We start from the raw sequence: 21,263 nt of genomic DNA on the forward strand, positions 1-21,263 counted from the left end.
GACGGGGCGGAGCTCCGCTCCTTGCGTGAGCGGTTATTCGCCTGTCATCCAGAAATAGTTCCTTCGTTTGCTGGCCGATCCCTGATTAGGTGCAATACGGGAGCTGTAATCAGGGAAGTAACTTTCCATATGAAAGGGGTGCAGGTGCACCCCCGTCCCCCATCCTCTAGAAGTGCACCCCCATAGGCTAAGCGGCGCCCCACACGCCGCCCCACACGATTAGCTCTAGAGCAGATGGCGAGGGTGATTTCTCGGCTACATTCCATCTCGGCGTCGTGATGCTTGTGGGCTTGGAAAGCGTCCAGTCGTATGTAGGGTAGTGTAGGGGTAGGGTTGAGTTCAATAAGGTCCTTACATTTGAAAGGTTTGAACAACCCGCAATCAGCACAACATACCACAAGTTAACCCGCGCCCTGCTGGGGGGGGGTGTTTGAACACCCCCCCTGTGGTTTTTCGCAAATATCTCAAAAACGGCGGCGCGGAGCGCCGCCGTTTTTGGTACACCTTATCATACATCAATTCTACACATGTTGTGAAAATTTCAGACCAAGGTCATTCAAGGTCAGGTCACCAGGTCACTTGAAGTGACCTCACCTCATAAAAAGTTTCAATGTCTGTCATAGCTACACCGAGTGATCGATCGCTTTGAAACTTTCAGCAATTGCTAAGAGCAATAGCATGTACAAAATGTATATCTCAGAATTTCTATATCGATGACCTAAGGTCAGGTCAATTTTGCGACCTCCCCATTATAAGTCAATGGGAGAAAATTGAAATGCGACTCTTTTGGACGAAAGACATTATAAACACTCCCAAACACTAAATTACAAGTGGTTTAGACACACTGAACATGGAAATGGTGTCCGTGACCCCTGTTTATGCCCTGAGGTCATCTTAGGTCACGAATGGTATCTAACAGTTTTTCGCAAATAACTTTTGATAGAGGCATGCTAGAGCGATGAAAACGCCTTAGATGTGTTCAGCTCGACGATACGGATCGACTGATATGCAACATGACCCTTTCCGGTCAGGTCATGACCTTGACCTGAGGTCAAATTTTCAAGTTGACCTTTCAAGGTCAAGTTATAGTTCATTCGATGCGTCTTGACGAGAGGAACACGATGCCGGTAAAAGTAAGCTCGTACAAGGCTTGGGTCAAAAGTTATTGCAGAAAAACTGTTTCCGAAAAAATCGGCTATTTTTGCAGTTTTTGCCCCCTGCAGGCAAAACCATTGACGTTAGGTCAAATCTGAGAGAATTACTCAGAAAGGGCGTTATTAGGGCTATCGAATGCGCTTTTCCGCGGCGCTGTAGCTCTATTGGTTCCCGAGTTATGTGTTGGCTTCTTGGAAATTTTCGACATTCGACCTGGAAATCGGCGAAATTTTGCCTTCAATGACCTCTGGTGACCTGACCTTTGACCTGACCAAAAAATTGACCGAAGTGATTTCCTCATTATTTTTTAAGCTCTTTCGAACGCCGCCTTCCGCGTATCGCTACGTGGCCCAGGAGCCGAGTTAGAAGGGGGGGTGTTCAAACACCCCCCCCCAGCAGGGCGTGGAAATCCAGGACCCCCAGCCGGGCGCGGGTTAAATAAAAAAAAACTACCAAACTCCGCCCAACTAATATTAATAAACATTACAGCCAAACTAATGGCCTAAATAAAAATATATCTCAAATCCTAACAGTTATCGCGGGTGATGGCGCCATGAGTTGCTATTATCCAAAACAGATGCAAATAAACATGTTTGTATGTCCTATGTATGTTTGTTTTAAAAACGTTGCAGCGGCGCTGGGAACTGCAGTCTTAGATCTGGGTATGTTTGGCATCTGCAACTCTTCATATACACATTAACCCTATTTCGGACGGGGAGGCCTTTCAGGATTTTCTTGTACAATTGCCAAACGCCGCGAGACATTCAGCTCATATTTGGTGACTTTTCCTAAATGCTCATTGCGCACATCTCAGCAAAAAAAAAAAAAAATGCCGGGTCAGGTCAGGTCAGGTAACCAGAGCGGGTTTGTTGACCCCACCTCAGAAAAGTTTGCAAACACGTCAGAGCTTGAGTTTTTCACGAAGTTATTTCCTCTCATCAAGTCTTCAAAACAGTACCTGCAGTATGTGTCGTTTGTATATCTCAGAATTTTTGATCTGTGACCTGAGGTTAGGTCAGAGTCGTGACCTTTACATTGCAAGCCTATGGAAAAGTATTGAAATGCGACCTGCACCTCGAGTAAACGAGTCAAAACCACCCATTTCTTTAAGAATTATGACAAATTATCTTATCTGTAATGATCCAGGTGCCATTTACTGACAGGGACACCGGAGAGGGTTATCTGAGCCGAGATCATGTGAGGTGATATCTACCATACATCAATGCTCACAATACTTACAATATTGACAATGCTTTTGCTTACAACACTTACAATACTTACGATGAGACAAGCAAGCACTCTGCCGTTACAGTTCTAACTTCTGTTTCGAAAACCAACGTTGCACACATTCGCTGCCATCATAACATGTATTGTTTGACAGTAACAAAATATAATTGACATCTGAACCCCAAACGGGCCGCCATCCACTCAAATTTTATAACCCTGACCAGTCAGGGGGCGAACGGAGGTCATCTCCTGGGCATTACACTCAGACCTTGCACAAAATATCTCACCTCACAGTGATCATCACAACATACCGCCGACTAACTAGTAGATTTCCAGGTATAGTTGACTACAGAATGATGTTCCACTTTCATAGGCAATTATTTGCCTGGAGTGGTAGGCTGTGCCGCATCACACGGACTGAGTTCACAAATTATAGCTTAGTCCCAATGCTCACAATCGACATGCTTAATTGCGTGATAAACGGCACAACTTAGCGCTCCGGTCCACTGATAGCTTGAAGCTTCTGAGGAGTGGAACATCATTCTGTAGTCGACTATACATACTTGCATCAGCTCTTCTTGCTATTGCAGACGATCATCTCCTCAGGGTAATGTTGTTCGGGACATGAACGAAGATCTTTTTCGGAGTTTCATGAGTGCTACTGCAACGGCCTGGCATAAAACAGGACTTGTACGCTTTTCCCTGCACTTTGTCCTTCAGTATATCACAAAATAATTGTTTAGAATCCATCTTACGCTTCTTTCACAGTCTCCCTTGCCACCGTAGGGCGTAGATAGATTGCTGTTGCTGTTAAGTTAACGCACGGTAGATAGAAATTACCTCGGTTCTCAACACCTTCAGTTATTTATGTGAAAAAGAACAAAGAAATTATTAATACGATTAGAGAAATGTTAAAATTTTAATTGTAAATTAGGCCAAATGCGTATTGGAAAGAGCTTTTGCTCTTCAGCATCTTCCGATTCACCATGTTTTTCATTTGAAAATTCGAGGTACACAAAATGTTTACCACGCGCTCAATGTTAAATGGGAACAGTACACGGCAGAGCATCAATTTTTGACACTGAACCTACATCCGTGAATGATTTAGCATAATTTAAAGCTAAAAACAGCGCGGATGGCAGAATGAAACAAACAACCTTTTTCACACATAGAAATAACATGTAATCGGTGATGCGCCAGATGCGCCGTTATTTGTCAACCGCAGAAACTGACATGTGACGTAACAGCATCAAGAGCGTCTTTTTCAAGAACCTTAAAAAACATGTTTTCTATCTGTCTTCCCCCATTTCTCTCAGCATATTGATTTTATGAGGAAATTGTATGCAGCATAAATTCTGCGAAAACAGTTTGATCATTTCTACACATTCTTAAAAAATCGAGTTCCCAACCCCATTGTCGACTGCCTGTAGAAAGTGAAAAATTCAAAATTCGTTTGTCTCGTGGTCGTCATACAGGGCTAACATCACATTTCGAGGTTCGCATCGCTTTCGATCGTAAAAACGTATCGATATCAAATCGTACAACAAAATCGAACAACAAAACATCAACAAAACATCTGATCATACACCCTAAAGATACCATGCACTTAAAAAGCAAAAATATAGCTACGCCCTAAAAGGTACACATGAGCAGAAGTTCGGTACAAACAGAATGGCCAAAGCATATTCATCTAAATACATGCTTGCTGGCAAGAGGGCGAAGCGCCGGCAAGACGGTGCAGCGCCTAGACCCACAGCGGGCCTCGTGATGGATAGGTCAGGCGGCTGGCGGGGGGGGGGGGGCGCGGCCGTCGCCGATTCCCGCATAGATGATTATGCGGGAATCTGGAACCACGGACAGAAGGCATTGGACGATTTTTTAGCGTTCCTCAACAACCAACATCCTAACATATCCTTTACTATGGAGCACAGTAGTCATGGAGTGGGGGTGCCCTTCTTGGACACCTACGTAACCGTAGAGACCCGTGGTGCAAAAACAACGCTGGAAACAGAACTTTTCATCAAGCCAACAAATTCTGGTATCATTCTGCACTCCTCATCGGCACATCCTCAAAGTACTAAGCATAACATTATTCGAAACATGTTTCATAGGGCACTTAACAACTCTTCCAGCAAGGAAAAAGAAATCAGAAGCGTCAACAAGATCTGGCAGTTACTTTTAGAGAACGGATATCCTCCGAAACTGTTAAGGAGACTTCTCAGAGAGGTAGAACGGTCAAGGTCAAGAAGGGGTAGAGAGCCACGGAACAAGAGCGGAGGGGGAAACAAGAAAGGGACGGACGAGATAGACGGGTTTTTAACGTTGCCGTTCATTGACGAGCAACTATCACGGAAAATCAAATCTATCGTGAGAAAGTCAAACCTACGCGTACATATAGCATGGAAAAACGAAAACAAACTAAAAAACGCCCTAACAAAATCAGCCATATGCAAACCCAAATGTCCAGGGGGCCAGAGATGTCACTTGTGCATGTCTGACTTCAAAGGAGATTGCACACAAAAGAATGTTGTTTACAAAATTCAATGTAGCATATGCAAAAGCGAGGGAAAAGATGCCACTTACGTGGGAGAGTCCATGCGTCCAGTCCGTCTACGATATAATGAACACCGACGTGACGCTATCAATAGAACCCCCAACACTCCATTCGGTGACCACTTTCTGAAGGAGCACGTTTCACTGACTGATACGGGTTCAGATGTCTTACATCTTAGAATACTTTACAGAGCCCAGGATCATCCAGACAGGAAAATTGCTGAAAGCATACTCATTAGGAGCGAGACACCGACATTGAATATTCAGGGATCGTCATGGCCTATCATGCGAGTAGTGTGACTTTTTTGTATTTTTGTATTTTTGTATTTTTAGATTTGATGTGTATGTTATATATATTTTACTGTTTTTTTTTATATTTCACCATGTATGTGTACCTCATTATATGTATGTACGTTGTACAGTGTACCTATATATGACGCACACCTTTTGCTCGGCGACGGCCGCGCCCCCCCCCCCCCCCCCGCCAGCCGCCTGACCTATCCATCACGAGGCCCGCTGTGGGTCTAGGCGCTGCACCGTCTTGCCGGCGCTTCGCCCTCTTGCCAGCAAGCATGTATTTAGATGAATATGCTTTGGCCATTCTGTTTGTACCGAACTTCTGCTCATGTGTACCTTTTAGGGCGTAGCTATATTTTTGCTTTTTAAGTGCATGGTATCTTTAGGGTGTATGATCAGATGTTTTGTTGATGTTTTGTTGTTCGATTTTGTTGTACGATTTGATATCGATACGTTTTTACGATCGAAAGCGATGCGAACCTCGAAATGTGATGTTAGCCCTGTATGACGACCACGAGACAAACGAATTTTGAATTTTTCACTTTCTACAGGCAGTCGACAATTGTTGCGCATTTCACTCGCTACTTTTGCCTTGTACGATTTAACGAATTCGATTTAGACGAAGGTCTGTGACCGAAATATCATCAATTCATCAATAAATAATCATTTTCATTCATTTGGTCATTTTCCGAGGAGAAGGTCATATATTCTAATGATACTTCTTATGTTATTTTAGATTGTTCACTTCGATGTGACGACGTGTAAATACGTTTGGGTTGCTGCTTTATTGGTACCCGTACCTTATTCCTAAGTTATTCCTAAACAATTTGAATGATTATTGTTTTTGCCCGTTTTTTTTATTTTTACTGATATGACGCAGACTTGAGTGTGTAGGTACTATTTTTTACATCAGCGATTTCTTCTAAGCGCTTTTTGCGAAATAATCGTGCTGTCAGATCAGTCACCAAAAACCATCATTCTTATCTTTCCGTCTCTTTCTCAATCTTCCTGAAGTCTCAGCAGTCCTGCATTTCCCCAACGCTCTTCTCGCCTCTAAGGGCCGCCGCACTGTGCGCAGGGCAGCATCTATATTTGTCCAACATCAACAACACTGTATGCGTCACGACTGTTTACAGTACGCCACCTAGGCAGGTGTGGTCTACAACCATTAACGAGGGCTTGAGGTGTAGTGAGAGAGCCGTTCTCGCCTGATTGCTTTCTACTGAGAGTTCTCCGTTTGTGCTTCAAGTGGCGTTTCATTGAAATTCTGAACGGTAGGGTGGTGCGAGAAGAAGCGCACGCTGAGCCAAGTTTTGGATGGTAGGGGGAGATGTAGGTGTTTGTGATAGTAACGAGCTGTTTGTGTTACGCTAGAACAGTGTTGAATTTTATTTCATGCCCGGGCATTGGGTGGGGCGGGAGAACATCTGCACCTGTGAATGCTAACTTCTGTAGGCTTTGATAGGCATATATTTGTCTGATAAACTAAAAAAAAAACATTTGAACCAATCATTTAGCTTGTGAGTTCAGCGTGCTGACTGCTGAGGTTCTTTGCTGAACAGAGATGATCTCTTTCTAAGGAGGCTATCGATTTTCATTTTTTATTACACTCAGTTTGTCCAATACGTAATTCGCGCTGATAATGAAAGAAGGACATTGTAGCGAATGATGAAGTGACTGTCCTCAATGCATCCGTTAAAGAATTCCAGAGCAATTCCACCAGCCAACCCGCACATTTGTAACCACAACAAACAGACATTGACACATATTTTGTCGCTACACCAACATTGTGCACTGAAACCTCGCCCGTCAACACATAAGCATTCAGTGCACCGTTCCAACATGAAACGCTTCGCTGTTCGCATCCATATCTGCACCGCAACCAAACACTGCGTATTCAGCTTTCATTCAATGCCTCTGAAGCAAATCAGAAAGGGTCTTCAGTGCTGCCCTGTTGGGTATATACCCGATGACCTTTTCGTTCGAGCCCCGCTGAGAGGCAGTGCCGGAATACAATCCCCACAGTAGTTTGAGGTCACACCAGGGTCACTGCCGGTGAATCGGGGTCAACAGAGGTCAATCTGGGCCACCGGGCTGCCTGCTGGTGAGCTGTGCTGTCAATAGACTCCCCACACCTCACTGGCTACCGCACAATAGCACAAAGACACAGTGGGTTACAAAAAGTACCTGCAAAGAATTATCAGTGACTGACGAAACTTACAAAGGCTCTGTTCCACATATCAGTTATTGCATTTACAGCTATATGTTCAAAGTGTATTGGTGATGCTGCTCATTCATATCACGACCGGCTGGTTGCGATTTTTTTTTGTGCTCGGCTAACTTCATTATAAGCCGAGAGAAGAGACGTGCGCACAGCATCTCACATCAAGTAGGCATTTGATTATCAGATGGCTACATTATTATTCCCCTTCTCAATAAAGGTATCATTACACGCCAAAGGGAGCGTCTGATCAGCACCGTAGCCTGTTCGCAGCCGTGTATGAATGGAGATCAACCCTTATATTTTCCGCACCATCAGATCTGAACAGTACCTATCCACCTAATAACACGGGTGCTTCCCTGTGTAGCTCCTACTGGGAGTGAGACTATTAGACTGTTCGCTATTTATATACGACACTGCGCCGTCGCTACAATGCAATGATTCAGATGTTACTATGTCTTCCGCAGTCGGCGTAAATAATGATGCGAATTACATTCTGCCTCTGTGCCCACCCATTAATAGGTAGCTCCACATGTAGGGATATATAGAGCTGATGGGAAAAGATGGGATGGAGTTGTGGGATGGGATGGGATGGGATAGGACATGGGGACATAGGATCAATGATTATGCACCGGTAGCAATGTCTTGGGACTCATTGTGATAGAGTTTTTGCACCCGATGACTAAAACTGGACTCGGGCAAATGAGAGTTCATGCTGCTCGTTTGTGATAAATAGTGAAGCAAGATGGTAACCCCAATGACGGACTTCTGATTGTCACAAAGTGTTAATGACATTATGCACAGGCCGATGGTAAATAAGTGATATTCAACGCGCACAAAGACACATGTCGTTGTTACATTTTTAATGTTTATTACCCCACAAATGGCTAACCAATCTGCTCTTAGTAATACCATCAAACGATGACATAAATTGATGACGCCCTCACTTACGACTAGTGATGTCAATTACGGGGAATCGTGATACCGATACCAAACCAAAAACCAACAATAACCATGTGAAAATACCGAAACCGAACCGTCTTTGGAAATTGAGTAAGATACCAACTTTTTACCAAATTAACAGTCTCTTTTACATTGTTCAGGATTCAGAATACCAACAAAATACCAAATGCTTTTGCCTTGAAATACCAAATACCAAGCTGGTATCGGTTTGGTATCGGTATACCAAAAAGTTGGTATCCGATTGACATCTCTACTTACGACCCAAATGGATCGCACCCAGTCATGACACTCATTGATGACACCGACAACTGACATTCTCTGACACTCACATGACACTGACACTGACCAATGACACCAAATCGTCATTGACGACAACCACTAGCCCTAACGATAACGTCCCAGCTATCCGCCGTCCGCCCGGGCCGCTTAGCCGTCTGATGGACCGCGTTTAAATCCGTACCGCTGCCGTCGTCACAACAATCATCGCCAGTATCACCACCATCGCTTATCTTCGTCGCCTTCGTCGTTGTCGTTACCGTCGTTTTTTGTCTTCGTCGTCTTTAGCGTCGTTACCGACATCGTTACCGTCGTTACCTGCCTCACCATCGATGATCTGTCGTTGTCGCGTCGAGCGTACCCGCCATCCCAGCGGAACGAAGCTCTCTACCAGAACTAGCTTGGCTCGGCGGCAGCGGCGGCGGTGGCGGCGGCGGCGGCGGCCATTAACTCGACTTTGGCACACCGATGCTACTGATGGCGTTAAGTGAACTTATGTATCGACCTCCGACCGATGTGGCGAGGCGTGACCACTATCGATCGACCCTCCCCCCTGAAGAGGGGGGGGGTTGCCACACCTGGCGGTTTGATTGGTCGGTGCATTCAGGTCGTGGGGAGAGAGATGGAGAGGGGAGGAGAGAGAGTTTTGGAGTTATGAGAGGAGCGGGGGCAATGAGCAAGGGAGTAAAGTGAATTCATCATTCATCAATGAAGTGTAGTCCAGCATCATCAGTGAGGTGGCAGTTAGTTCAAATGTGTTGTGATGAATTCGGCATTAATGGCTCAAGCTTTTGCATTGACAGCATCCCCATATCGCTACGCAGGAAGCGGTCATTTTTTTGTTTTATGAAATTTTGCGTAATAATATGAATCTATTAATGCACATGGTTTAGATCGTTTCCATAGAACTCGCTCCAGTTTTTAGTTACAAAGTGTTCTGTTGTATACTCCAGAGTATCCATCACTTACTAATGCAGACTAAGTATATTCTTTTCAAGTCTAGCCGCTTTGCTATTTTTTTTTTAGACAAACTTTTCAGCTATCAGCTATTGGATTTGGCGCGTGCCGCAGGCGGTATCTTCCGGTAAGCCTGTGTTTGACGTATATTGATGATGTTTACTGGCGAATAAATAAGTTCGGTTCTTTTTCAGCGGTTCGTGTATGCTTTCGACAACGATAATAAACGGAGCAGGCTGCATTTTTGACACACAAACCAAATGGGCTGACTTTGCCTCACGTCCGTGTTATCATAAGGTATTTGATGTGTCGTGTCTTGTGCGCGCCGCGTAAACAAATGTCGAGATGAAAACATGGAACGTTTTGAAGGTGATGATTCATTGACGCCTGCGGACAGTCATTAATGTGCTTTTGTGGCACATACATATGCGGTTCCAGTAACCGATGTCAGTCTGTTTCGTGAAACATCTGATATAATTAAAGGCACGGAAGAAATTGCTGCATTTAGTACAATTTGACTTACCTTATTATTACCTTATTTGGAGAATTACCCTTATCCCAACGCATTATGCCGATCGATTATATACTATATAGCTTCCGTCTGTATAATATCTTTTGTCCCAAAAATATCACACTATTGTCATCAACATCTGAGATACAAGAATGGGGATAAACCAAAATCAACAAAACATATGTTAGTGACAAATATTTCTATTCTTCCCCACCGCCACCCACCCCCAACTAAAGACGTGACTTCTAATCTAAACAATCAGCCACGCTATCTTTCTTCCATCTAACGAGTCTCTCAATTTTTCTTTCACAGCTGGAAATCAAGCAGAAGGACGCCAGGATCGCCCAGCTGGAGGTGGAGCTCAGTGAGGCCAACCGACTCGTCTCCAGAAAGGACAATGAGGTGTCCAAACTGCACCGAGAGATACACAAAATTCAGGTGAGCTGTGCTTTCATCAGTGTCAGCCATCATTTTTAGTTTTTACTCCCTTCAATGTCTTGAATCAGATCACTCATGCAATGTTATGACATGGTGACGACATGTTTATCACAAAGAAGATCTTTTCCCATAATTAGTCATCCATTTGTTCAAAGAAAATCCGAAAAGCCTACACCAGTCAAACATTGGTTTTGAAATACACAACCGCTACCATTTATTGATTCAGTATCGTCGGCACGTTACTTCAATATTGACTCACAAGTGTCACATATTGAGTTCTGCATGTGCGATTGCCTGACCGATTTTCATTGGAAACTATACCGCCATTGAGCGACCAGAACCGGGCCGACGCAATAAAGCCGCTCGGCGGGGGCGCAGGTGCACCGGTTGATGGGGCGCGTGAGCTACTAGCGCTGTGAAATTAGTATTTTCAGTGGTCGAGAAATATTGGCTGGAGCTGTTAAAAGCTGGTGAATTGATGAACACCCAGCTTTGAGAGTTTTGTTATAACCAGGTGATCGTTTTTTTTTCGCAGTGTATCATATAATGTTTTGCCTCCAGAAGCAAGACGGCTAGAGTGTCGACTCTGATAATGCATTATTAAGCTGTAGATTGATAAATAAAAACTGGTGACTGTTTTGAACCACTTTTTATCCGACCCCTTGTCTAAAAGTTGTCTATAGGTATAGCACCGCTAAGTCTGGCGATGGTTAATTAGCACCTGCAATCTACATCCTCTCTAGTTTTGACCTATTTTTACTGACTTTTCACGCCTTCACGGAAGGCGCAGGTGTGCATTGCTTTCTTGCCGGATGCGTAAATTAACAATCTGCCCAAATATAGCCCGAGGGATCTCTTGGAGAGCAAACCGGATCTACACTAATGAATGTTCAGCTAATATTAACACAACTCTCAGCTAGATTTGTGCATCCCAACCGATGACTCCACACCAGAACAAATGCATTAGCCGAGCGCGTTTCGAAAATTAGCGTTAACGCAAGACTAGGCGGTGGCCACATTTGAGAGCTGAATTGGGGTATGAGAGGTGTATCAAATTCACGGATATTGCTTTCATTAGGCGCGCCAGTTTATGTCAGTTGCGATATTGTTGTGATTTGCACTTTCTCCACTGGAGTGGCTAGAGTCGGACAGTACGTCTGAGTGGCAATTCCCGAATTTCTCCATTGATTTCCAGACAAGCTGTTACAAGACTGCCGACCAATCGCGAGAAAAATATCTCCATGATACAGGACCCCATCATTGCTTATTGCGCGAGAAACTACACTTTCTAAACTACATCCACATGCCTTCTAAAAATCAACGGAATAAAAACACGAATAACCCCACCATCAACATCCCTTCTCAATAAAAAACTAAATAAAACCAACACCACTAACACCGCCGCATAGCATTGCCATGAGAACCGATAGCTGCCGAGTGTCTGCGCCAGGTCTGCGCCACCTTCGTCTGTGGCGCGTCATTTATTGTCCCTGTGGTCGATTGGCACGCCACAGTAGTCTTCAGGCCTGGGAACGGCCCAGCTGGGGAAGTATTGTGCTACTGGGACTAGTCTCGGAGAAGGGAGAGGGGAAGGGGGCGGGCGAGAGAGGGGAGGGAGCAGCAGAGCACCAATGTATACAAAAACCGAATGAAGTACCTATCCAAATTGCCAGACGAAAGATCGGAGGCACATGTTTCATATAATTGTAACTATTCTTTGGTTTGCACAATGGAAATGTAAACACAAGAAAATGGTATGCATGCACATCTATGTAGTTCTTGTCTCGCGCCCCCCTCGTGACAAATGCAGCCAGTAGCTATATTTTGTTTCTCTACCATGTTACGACTAGCTTCTCTGCGAACGTCATAGATATTTTCAGACATTTTCGGATGTTTTCATTTGCTGGATAACTGGCATCGCCTTGAGCTCAGCAATAATTGGGTAGACTCTCCTCAGCGCTATACGGTGCGCTATAGCGTTACAGGGGAATGACGACAGTAATTTGATTAGAAAGATCACTAGGGCAGAATGCTGCTGTCATCGCGAACGTCACCGTCAGTCGTCAGTCGTCAGTCGTCTGTTGTCGGTCAATCGTCATTCGTCACTCGTCAGTCGTCAGTCAATCGTCAATCGTCATTCGTCACTCGTCAGTCGTCAGTCAATCGTCAATCGTCATTCGTCACTCTTCAGTCGCTGTTCTTTATTATTCAGTTATTATGCGCTATTCTCCATTTACCAGTCTCTATTCGTTGTTTCGCATGTTGCTCTTTATTCATTATTCTATGTTGTTTCGCTCATCAGTCGTAACCGTCAACTGTTTTTACTTATTCATCAGTCGTTGCTCGTTATTTTTATCGCTTTGGTCGTTATTTTTTATTGTTCAATCGCTATTTGTGAGTTATCAGTTTTCATTTGTCAGCAGTCACCTTTACCTTTATCTGCCTGTCCTTTACCTTTACCTGCCTGCCCCCGATATCGTCTATAGCTTATAATGTTTTTTTTTTTGCACAAATACGCCCCAGAATTTCATTAACCATGATACAGTGACACGATTCTGGGAAAGGTTATGTAAAGAATCGGAATATTTTGTCAGGCTTGTTGGCAACTGGTACGGAGCTGAGCAAGATTGTCAAACCATTGCACAATTATTCGTATTTCATGCGCCATCTTTACCAAAATGATCACGATATTCGTGTGGAGCGCATAATTACATATTGTTATATTGGCAAACAGTCCTTCATGTTTATTAGGTGTAACCAAAAGTATGACTGTTCCTAAAATGTTTTATAAAGTTTCTGAATGATTAGGGACTGCGTATAGTAAACAACTGAATAGCAATGAAGATTTCAAATTTAACGGTGAATTTCGGAATGAGGAATGAATTACAAGGTACTCACGCGGTGCCTCTTCGAGTTGCAAGTACTGTCGGCGGCCTCGCTGACTAATGAACTTCATCTTAGCATATAAATATATAACTGCATTCATTTCTGTAATCGCTCAATACCCGGTATTATTACCACTCCTGGAGCTGGCTGGCTGGTCTCTATGTCGTTGATGGGCTCTCTGTGTGTACGACAAGCATTCAGAGAGTCCGAGGACAATCATCACCAGGCCCGAATATTGTCCGCTCTGCCCGCCTCTCTCTCTCTCTCTCTCTCTCTCTCTCTCTCTCTCTCTCTCTCTCTCTCCTCTCTCTCTCTCTCTCTCTCTCTCTCTCTCTCTCTCTCCTATTCTCTCCCCTTTCCCCCTTTCTCTCTCTTCGTCCCTCCCACCCTCTCTCTCTATCCTCCTCTCTCCTCTGTTTTTTTTTTTCTTCTCTCTTTCTATCTATCTATCTACATATCTGTCACTCTCTCTTCATCTTTCTCTCTCCATCTTTCTCTCTCCCTCTCTCTCTCTCTCTCTCTCTATCTATCGATCTATCTATCTATCTAGCTATCTATCTATCTAAATATCTATCTATCTATCTATCTATCTATCTATCTATCACTCACTCACTCACTCTCACTCTCACTCTCACTCTCACTCTCACTCTCACTCTCACTCTCTCTCTCTCTCTCCCTCTCTCTTTTACTCTCTATCTCGCTTTCTCTCTCCTCTCTCTCTCTTTCTCTTCTCTTTCTCCTACTCTCTCCCCTTTTCCCCCTCTCTATCCTTCTCTGTCCTTCTCTTTTTCTATCTCTCTTTCTATCTATCTGTCACTCTCTCTCTCTCTCTCTCTCTCTCTCTCTCTCTCTCTCTCTCTCTCTCTCTCTCTCTCACACACACACCTTCCGCGCCTCACGTTTCACCCCACCACCTAACCTTCCCCTGCGTCAGACGCGGGGGCTACCACCGCGGCCCACACCACCTCCCATTCCCCTCTGCCCCCCCCCCCCTTCCCACCGCGGTCCGTGTTCCAAACGCCGATAGCCGGTGGCTATTTGACCTATCCTCGATAGACTGTATCAGAGCTGCTATCAGCTCATTTGGGCACACGGCAAACAGGTTAGGGCAACGATAAGACCACCGGGGAGGTTGGTGACCAGCTGCTGCCACCGGTTATGGTTATGGTGGTGGTGCTGTTGCTACTGGTTATGCTGCTGCTACGGCTATGGTGCTGGCTAGGCTTATGATACTGCTAGCTGCGGTTATGGCGCTGCTGCTCCTGCTGCTGTTGTCGGCTATGGTTATATTGGTGGTGCTCCTGCCACTGGTTATGGTGAAGATGATGGTGCTGCTCTTGCTGGTGCTGGGGATAGTTATGGTTATGCTGCTGCTGCTGATGCGGCTGCTGCTGCTAATGCTGTTCTGCTATTCACTGGTTATGATGGTGCTGAGCCTGAGGAAAGGCATGAATTATCAAACCAAATAATCAAATTATCGACTTATCGTTCTGTCTTTTGATACCCTGCTTTTGATGCCAATCTTATCTACCCCTCCCCCACTTCCCTGGCTCTCTTTCTCTTCTCCCACACTTTTCCGCTCCTCTGCAAAGCAGAACTACAGCGCCTGGTGCCGACCGAAGTTCAACCCCTCTCGCTCGACAAAGACCGCCGTCCGTCGGCCGGCGCACGCCCGCGCCTCGGCAAGTCGCTGTCACCTGAAGTGGGACCAAGATGGATTGTGGCTACATTTGGACAACCATTTCACAGGCTCCATCTTTCTGGTGGTGCGGTGCGAGGAATGGCTAAAGGTTGACCAGTCAGCTGATGTCAGATTTGCACCGTGCTGTTCACTTTTTGCACGTCGCTATTTCAGTGGGTATATGGAAAATTGAAGGCTGCCTAGGAATAGATGACCTTTGGTGATAGTTGTAAAAGGTACCCGTGCTTAAGCTGAGTAAATTTGGAGAACATAAGTGTTATGAGCATCAGTACTTTATGGAATTAAACTTGGGATTAATGTAATAATGTCATCATGTAATGTCTCACAAGACATTGCTAAAAACCATAAAAGGGGAACACTTTTAGCGTAATGAAACGGTGTCCATTTGATAAATTGTCAACAATATAGCATCAGAGAGGACCGGCATCTTTCACAATAATGTTTTTGTAACGACGAAGAATCTCCGCTTTCTACCATGGCTTGAAAGCAGTGGTCTCGGATTCCGCTCAGCTTTTCCTTGTTTAGTTTTGAGAATGGATCAAAGTTGATTGAATTGCGCTTTAGTTTTTCCAGTGTCTTTTCGCTTCCCGCTTATCCCAGCTAAGACGGAAATTCTCCGTTCATCGTTGAAGACACAAATAGATGACGCTCTCTGCGGGACTCGTCATTAGTTCAGCTCCTCTGCGGCCGCTCCGTCCACTCGGGAGCGCCCCGCGTCTTTTCTCACGTTACGCCTTTCCGTTCTCAGTCTGTGTGACATAGATCGTTTGTCTTCTGGCCTGTACCCTCCTACGGACGATGGCACCGAAATGGAAACGATTACTCGTCCTCTCCAAACTGTCACAAAAAACTGCTTCCGTTCCGGTAAAAATGCCACGTCAGTTCGAGCGTGCTAAATTGGGCACTTCAACTAGGACTTGGTTGGAAAGATGAGTTTTCGATCGTTTTGGCATGACACTGAGCTAGTTCAAATGGGATTTTGTTATGGTTGTCGCCTTTTTCTCATAGTTTTTCATGTCTATGACATACTGGACAATGGACGTTGTCTAGCCGCTAATGGAAACGACGATATTTCCCAGGATGGTATACACTATACATCCTTCTAAAATATTCAGTTTTTTCCTTCCTCTCCGCATTTGCACCTCCTGGGAAAACAGCGATAGAGGATGATATTTTTTCGTTTCCGTATAATTGTATAATGCACATTGAATTATGCGGCGCAATGAAATTAAAGATGAGTTCCTATCACGTAATTAGATAACCGAACCCTGATTCGATGTGCATCATGTCATGTGACGCCAATATATGTCGTCAGAATTATGTTACCAAGAATCCCAGAAAACCAGCATAGCTCTAATTGTATTACAGGAATCATAATAATGGCATGCCATGTTATTTTCAGCAGTACTTGTCTATCTCTTAGTATTGCTGTTGGCTGGTTATTCGACATCATATTTGTTGTAATGCAAATTTTCACCGATTATGTTCTACCTCTACTTGTCCTTGCCGTCGCGTCGTATGAATGCCAATGATCCTGTCCGGGAGCCTACAACTAACAGGGCTAAATTGTAGTTTGTTTTTGTGTTTCACCGTCTTTCTCGATTCTTTCTGTGTCTGAATTGCCCTTTATCTACCGTGCATTTTATTTATATTTGCTTGAAAAAAATATGTCTTCGTTAGCTCATATTTTACTTTCTACTAGGTACTGACAACTATTCAGTACTTCTCGTCAAGTGTCTTCATTTAGCTTTTATTTACCCTGATTTGCGCATGTTTCTGTCATTTATACTCATTCCTCACATCTCACTCATTTACAACCATATTTCTCACCCACTCTTTTTCCTTCCTTTGCAGAGCGTTCTGGCGCAGGCCAGTCCTCCCATGTCGAACGGTGACCTGGCCGGAAAACTACACGGAAACCACCTGACGGTGCACAGCAAGAAACAGGGCGTCTCTGGGGAGAGCAGTCACCTGGACGGAAGGAACATGACCGTCACCGCGCCCAAATTCGAGAAGGACTTCAGGTGGGTAAAGGGGAAGGGGCTGGGGTGTGTGGGGATCGGCTGTGGGGGGAGGGGGCTGGTGGGTGGTTACGGTGAGTGGTGGGAGGGCAGGCCTGTTGATCTGAGTTTGGACATCATGGCTTATACATGACAAGTTCGAATTTTACGAGTTGAATGCAGGTAGAAGAGGAAGTAGACACTTTTGGGTGTTTTGAAAGGCTGGCACATGCCAAATCACTGATGTTTTACGTTCCCGTGAACAAATATTTTGCTGGAAAGAAATAAACCTAAATAAAAAAGTAGGTCAAAGTGTGCCACCCTCTGTCATTTCACATCCGTTCACCTTTACTATGACGTGTTAATTTATCAAATAACTGATGAGCATTCTACTCACTCGGCCACAATGCGAGTGCCGTGATTGATCGCTCTCGACCGTCAATCAGCTGCAATCGGGCGGAACGGGCCATGCGGGTCAGTCTACCTCTCAGGCAGCGACAGGCAGAGACATCTGTCGGGCAGTCGGAGAAACTCGATCAGTTGATTGGCGACGCGGTATCCCCGATCTACGGTCTCGCTTGGATTATCGATATCTTGGATGGCCTACCTTATGGCCTACCTACATGGCCTACCTGGCCTACCTTACGCTCTTTTTGTGCAAGGCTATTTACAACGTCTTACACAGTAGATTGACATTATTTGGACGAAAAATAAACATGCCTTCGACCCCTGTCGTGAGGCTATACCGGTGCCAGGAATGATAAACATAGACGATCTATTCCTTCAACGGACAGCGGCAGACCTAGACGGGCTTGAACAGGAGGAAAACTGAGAGAGCGATTTTTCAGATGCGCTAGTGTATCGCGTTCGTTGAACAGTGGATATGATTCATATCCGGACCCCTTATTGTTTTCCTAATTCCTTGAGCTTACAGCTTACATAATGCATTAATATCTCGACTCTGACATATTGTCCTATGTCGTCTGTTCCATGTTTCTTGCGTACAGCATTCTTATGTAACAAAGTTATCAATATTTTCTCTTTTGACAGTTATCCGATCGTACTGTGTTCACTCTCGTTCAAATTTGACATGCCTTGTGAAGTCAAAACTATTTAGTAAGAGAAGTCCCAATTTCAGCCGGGGGGATCCAGGGCGTCGCAAGTCCATCTACGACACGTCGCAAGTTACGACACATATGCCGTCACAAGTTGTGTCGTAGCGGAAAAGGAGGGATGTTGAGGAAAGAGGGGTTTGTCGGAGGATACGACAGAACGTAGCTGCGACGAGGCTTAAATACCCGCTTTACTCGAGAATTTAAAAGGCTACACGATCAGCTGATCCCGTAGTAAACGTCAGTAAGGTCGAAAACTATCGCGCATAAAGGAACATTCGCCCTTATGGTTTGCGAGCTTATGAGACAGCAAGGTCAAGCATGTTCTCTGATTCTGAAGCTTTGTATTAACTGGGCGACTTGTGGTTGCTAACGCTCGCGTGATTTGCCATAAAATTTGGGATCGATCACAGGAGATTCGTGGCTATAGGGCATCTAGAATCGATGCTTTAGAAGAAATGAGTTCCGAGAGTTTGAGGTCACAGAGAGGTAAGAAATTTGTAGATTAAGGTCACAATTGGAGATTACAGAGGTCATCTGGGACACGTCAGGTCACAGAGGTCAGCTTGGGGTCATCACAGAGCTCAATTGGAGACCACGGAGGTAATCTGAGACACGTCAGGTCACAGAGGGCAACTGGGGGGCACGCCAGGTCACAGAGGTCAACCTAGGGTCATCACAGAGCTCAATTGGAGGTCACGGAGGTCATCTGGGACACATCAAGTCACAGAGGTCAACTTGGGGTTATCACAGAGCTCAATTGAAGGTCATTGGGGCCATCTGGGACACATCAGGTCACAGAGGTCAGCTTCGTGCCATCAGAGAGGTCACTTAGAGGTCACAGAGGTCATATGGGACACGTCAGATCACAGAGGTCAACTAAAGGTCATCAGAGAGCTCAATTGGAGGTCATAAGGGACACGTCAAGGTCACAGAGGTCAGCTTGGAGTCATTAGAGAGCTCAATTGGAGGTCACGGAGGTCATCTCGGACACGTCAGGTAACAGAGGTCAACTTGGGGTCATCACAGAGCTCTATTGGAGGTCATGGGGGTCATTTGGGACACATCAGGTCACAGAGGTCAGCTTGGAGTCATCAGAGAGCTCAATTGGATGTCACGGAGGTCATCTGGGACACGTCAGGTCAAAAAGGTCAACTTGGGGTCATCACAGAGCTTATTGGAGGTCATGGGGGTCATCTGGGACACGTCAGGTCACAGAGGTCAGCCTGGAGTCATCAGAGAGCTCAATTGGATGTCACGGAGGTCATCTGGGACACGTCAGGTCAAAAAGGTCAACTTGGGGTCATCACAGAGCTTATTGGAGGTCATCGGGGTCATCTGGGACACGTCGTTTTTGGAATTGGGAGAATATTTGGGGGGATGCCCCTTGCAACGTCCAAGCCTTTCTGGATTCGCCAGTAGTTGGTGAAATGGTGTTCGGCTACTTCATATCCCCGAATACCCCAATAAATGTGAATATAACATATTATGCACCATTTTCAACACTCTCGCTGGCACGGATTGAGGCCTCATAGACGACCCGTCAGTTCAAGCTCTATAACTCGCGTTAACGACAACGGATTGCAACCAAATTTTCAGGATCATAAGTTTAAACAATTTTACACCTACCATGTAAATTTCGTGACCATGACCCGAATGACCTGTGACCTGTGACCTCTTCCTCAAGGCAAGGTCAACTTGCGACACAACTTACGACTGCTATTTCAAATTCGTAAGTTGTGTCGCAAATCAGGCAATTTGCGATAGACTTTACTACTTAAGTAACGCTACTCATCGATTGATCCCTTCAAAAACGACTTACTACACAACTTGCGACACGTCGTAGCTACGACGAGGCTTACGACGCTCTGGATCCCCCCAGATGTAGTAAAGCAGTACAGAGGCGAGTCCCACGGCTCTGTTCTGCACCTCTGTACAAGCCTCGTGCACTTTGTGTACGGAGCCTCACAAAGGAGGCGCCTGGGGAGACAAATATTTACGGCGAGATGCTGTCGGGTGACCCGTGCCCCGGGGCAGGAGCAGTGGCTGGGGGTGTTTGCCGCTTACTTGACTGGGGGAGGGCGAGCGGGTGGGGCAAGTCTTGCTTCAGTTTATCCAGAACAATTGAATGTTTTTAGTTGTGAGGCTATTCGCTAGAGCAAAACGTTGTTTTAATAGGTCATCATATTTATTCTCTTTTTACGACCTAGAAGTCACGACTCTTCGAGGTTATCAAGCGTAGGTACTCATGCAACGCAAAGCTCTATTTTTCAACGCCTTTATATTTGTTGAAACGTGGATCATAGGTTAGGTAATAGGTAGTATATGTACTACTTTATGTTTCGCTCTAAGAACGCCAGAACCATTCTCGACTGATTGATTCCCACTTTCGTTGCAGGTCAAAACAGCTGATTAAGGAGGCCATCATGGACAATGACTTCCTGAAGAAGCTGGACTCTTCACAGCTCCGTGAGATTGTGGACTCGATGTACCCGAAGAAGTACGCCAACGGTACATTCATCATCCGGGAGGGAGAAGTCGGTAAGTACTGGCATCATTATCGTCATCATCGTTGTCATCATCATCGCCTCGTCGTCGTCGTCGTCATCGTCGTCATCATACTTTAACGTCATTTTTTGTCACTGATAACGTATTCGTCATATGATTTAAGTCCGTAAACTTTCTTTGAAATATAAGCCTTCCCATCAGGCTTCAAACGCATATCATCGAAGTTGCCGCTGTGATATTGCGTTTTAACCCGCGCCCCACTGGGGGGGGGGCTATTTATAGCCCCTCTCCCGTTTTTCTGCAATAACTTCCAAACCGCTTGACGGATCGACGCCAAAAGTACAGTACCTTCGGCTGCATCAATTGACACCTTGTGTCAAAATTGAATTCGTAGCCTAGGGTCGGCCGGAAATGACGTCAGAGTGACGTCCATTTTCGTCCGATTTGACGCAAAACA

At 45.1% G+C, this 21,263-nt stretch overlaps 1 protein-coding gene across 1 annotated transcript in view; it reads left to right on the top strand.

Annotated features, from left to right (window-relative positions):
• The window catches only part of LOC122375001 (nascent polypeptide-associated complex subunit alpha, muscle-specific form-like), a gene marked incomplete at both ends in the record, with an annotated part of 53,216 nt that extends 32,377 nt beyond the window's left edge, over window positions 1-20,839 (top strand). Inside the window, 3 exons of the mRNA XM_043354130.1 lie at window positions 10,473-10,598; window positions 17,041-17,210; window positions 20,697-20,839. Of these exons, the coding sequence (XP_043210065.1) occupies window positions 10,473-10,598; window positions 17,041-17,210; window positions 20,697-20,839 (439 nt within the window). The remainder of the gene's footprint in view (window positions 1-10,472; window positions 10,599-17,040; window positions 17,211-20,696) is intronic.
• Window positions 20,840-21,263: the final 424 nt, after the last annotated feature.

Source organism: Amphibalanus amphitrite, unplaced genomic scaffold (genome assembly GCF_019059575.1).
Source record: "Amphibalanus amphitrite isolate SeventyFive unplaced genomic scaffold, NRLGWU_Aamphi_draft 001755F_arrow, whole genome shotgun sequence".
In the NCBI taxonomy this organism is placed as follows: Eukaryota; Metazoa; Arthropoda; class Thecostraca; order Balanomorpha; family Balanidae; genus Amphibalanus; species Amphibalanus amphitrite.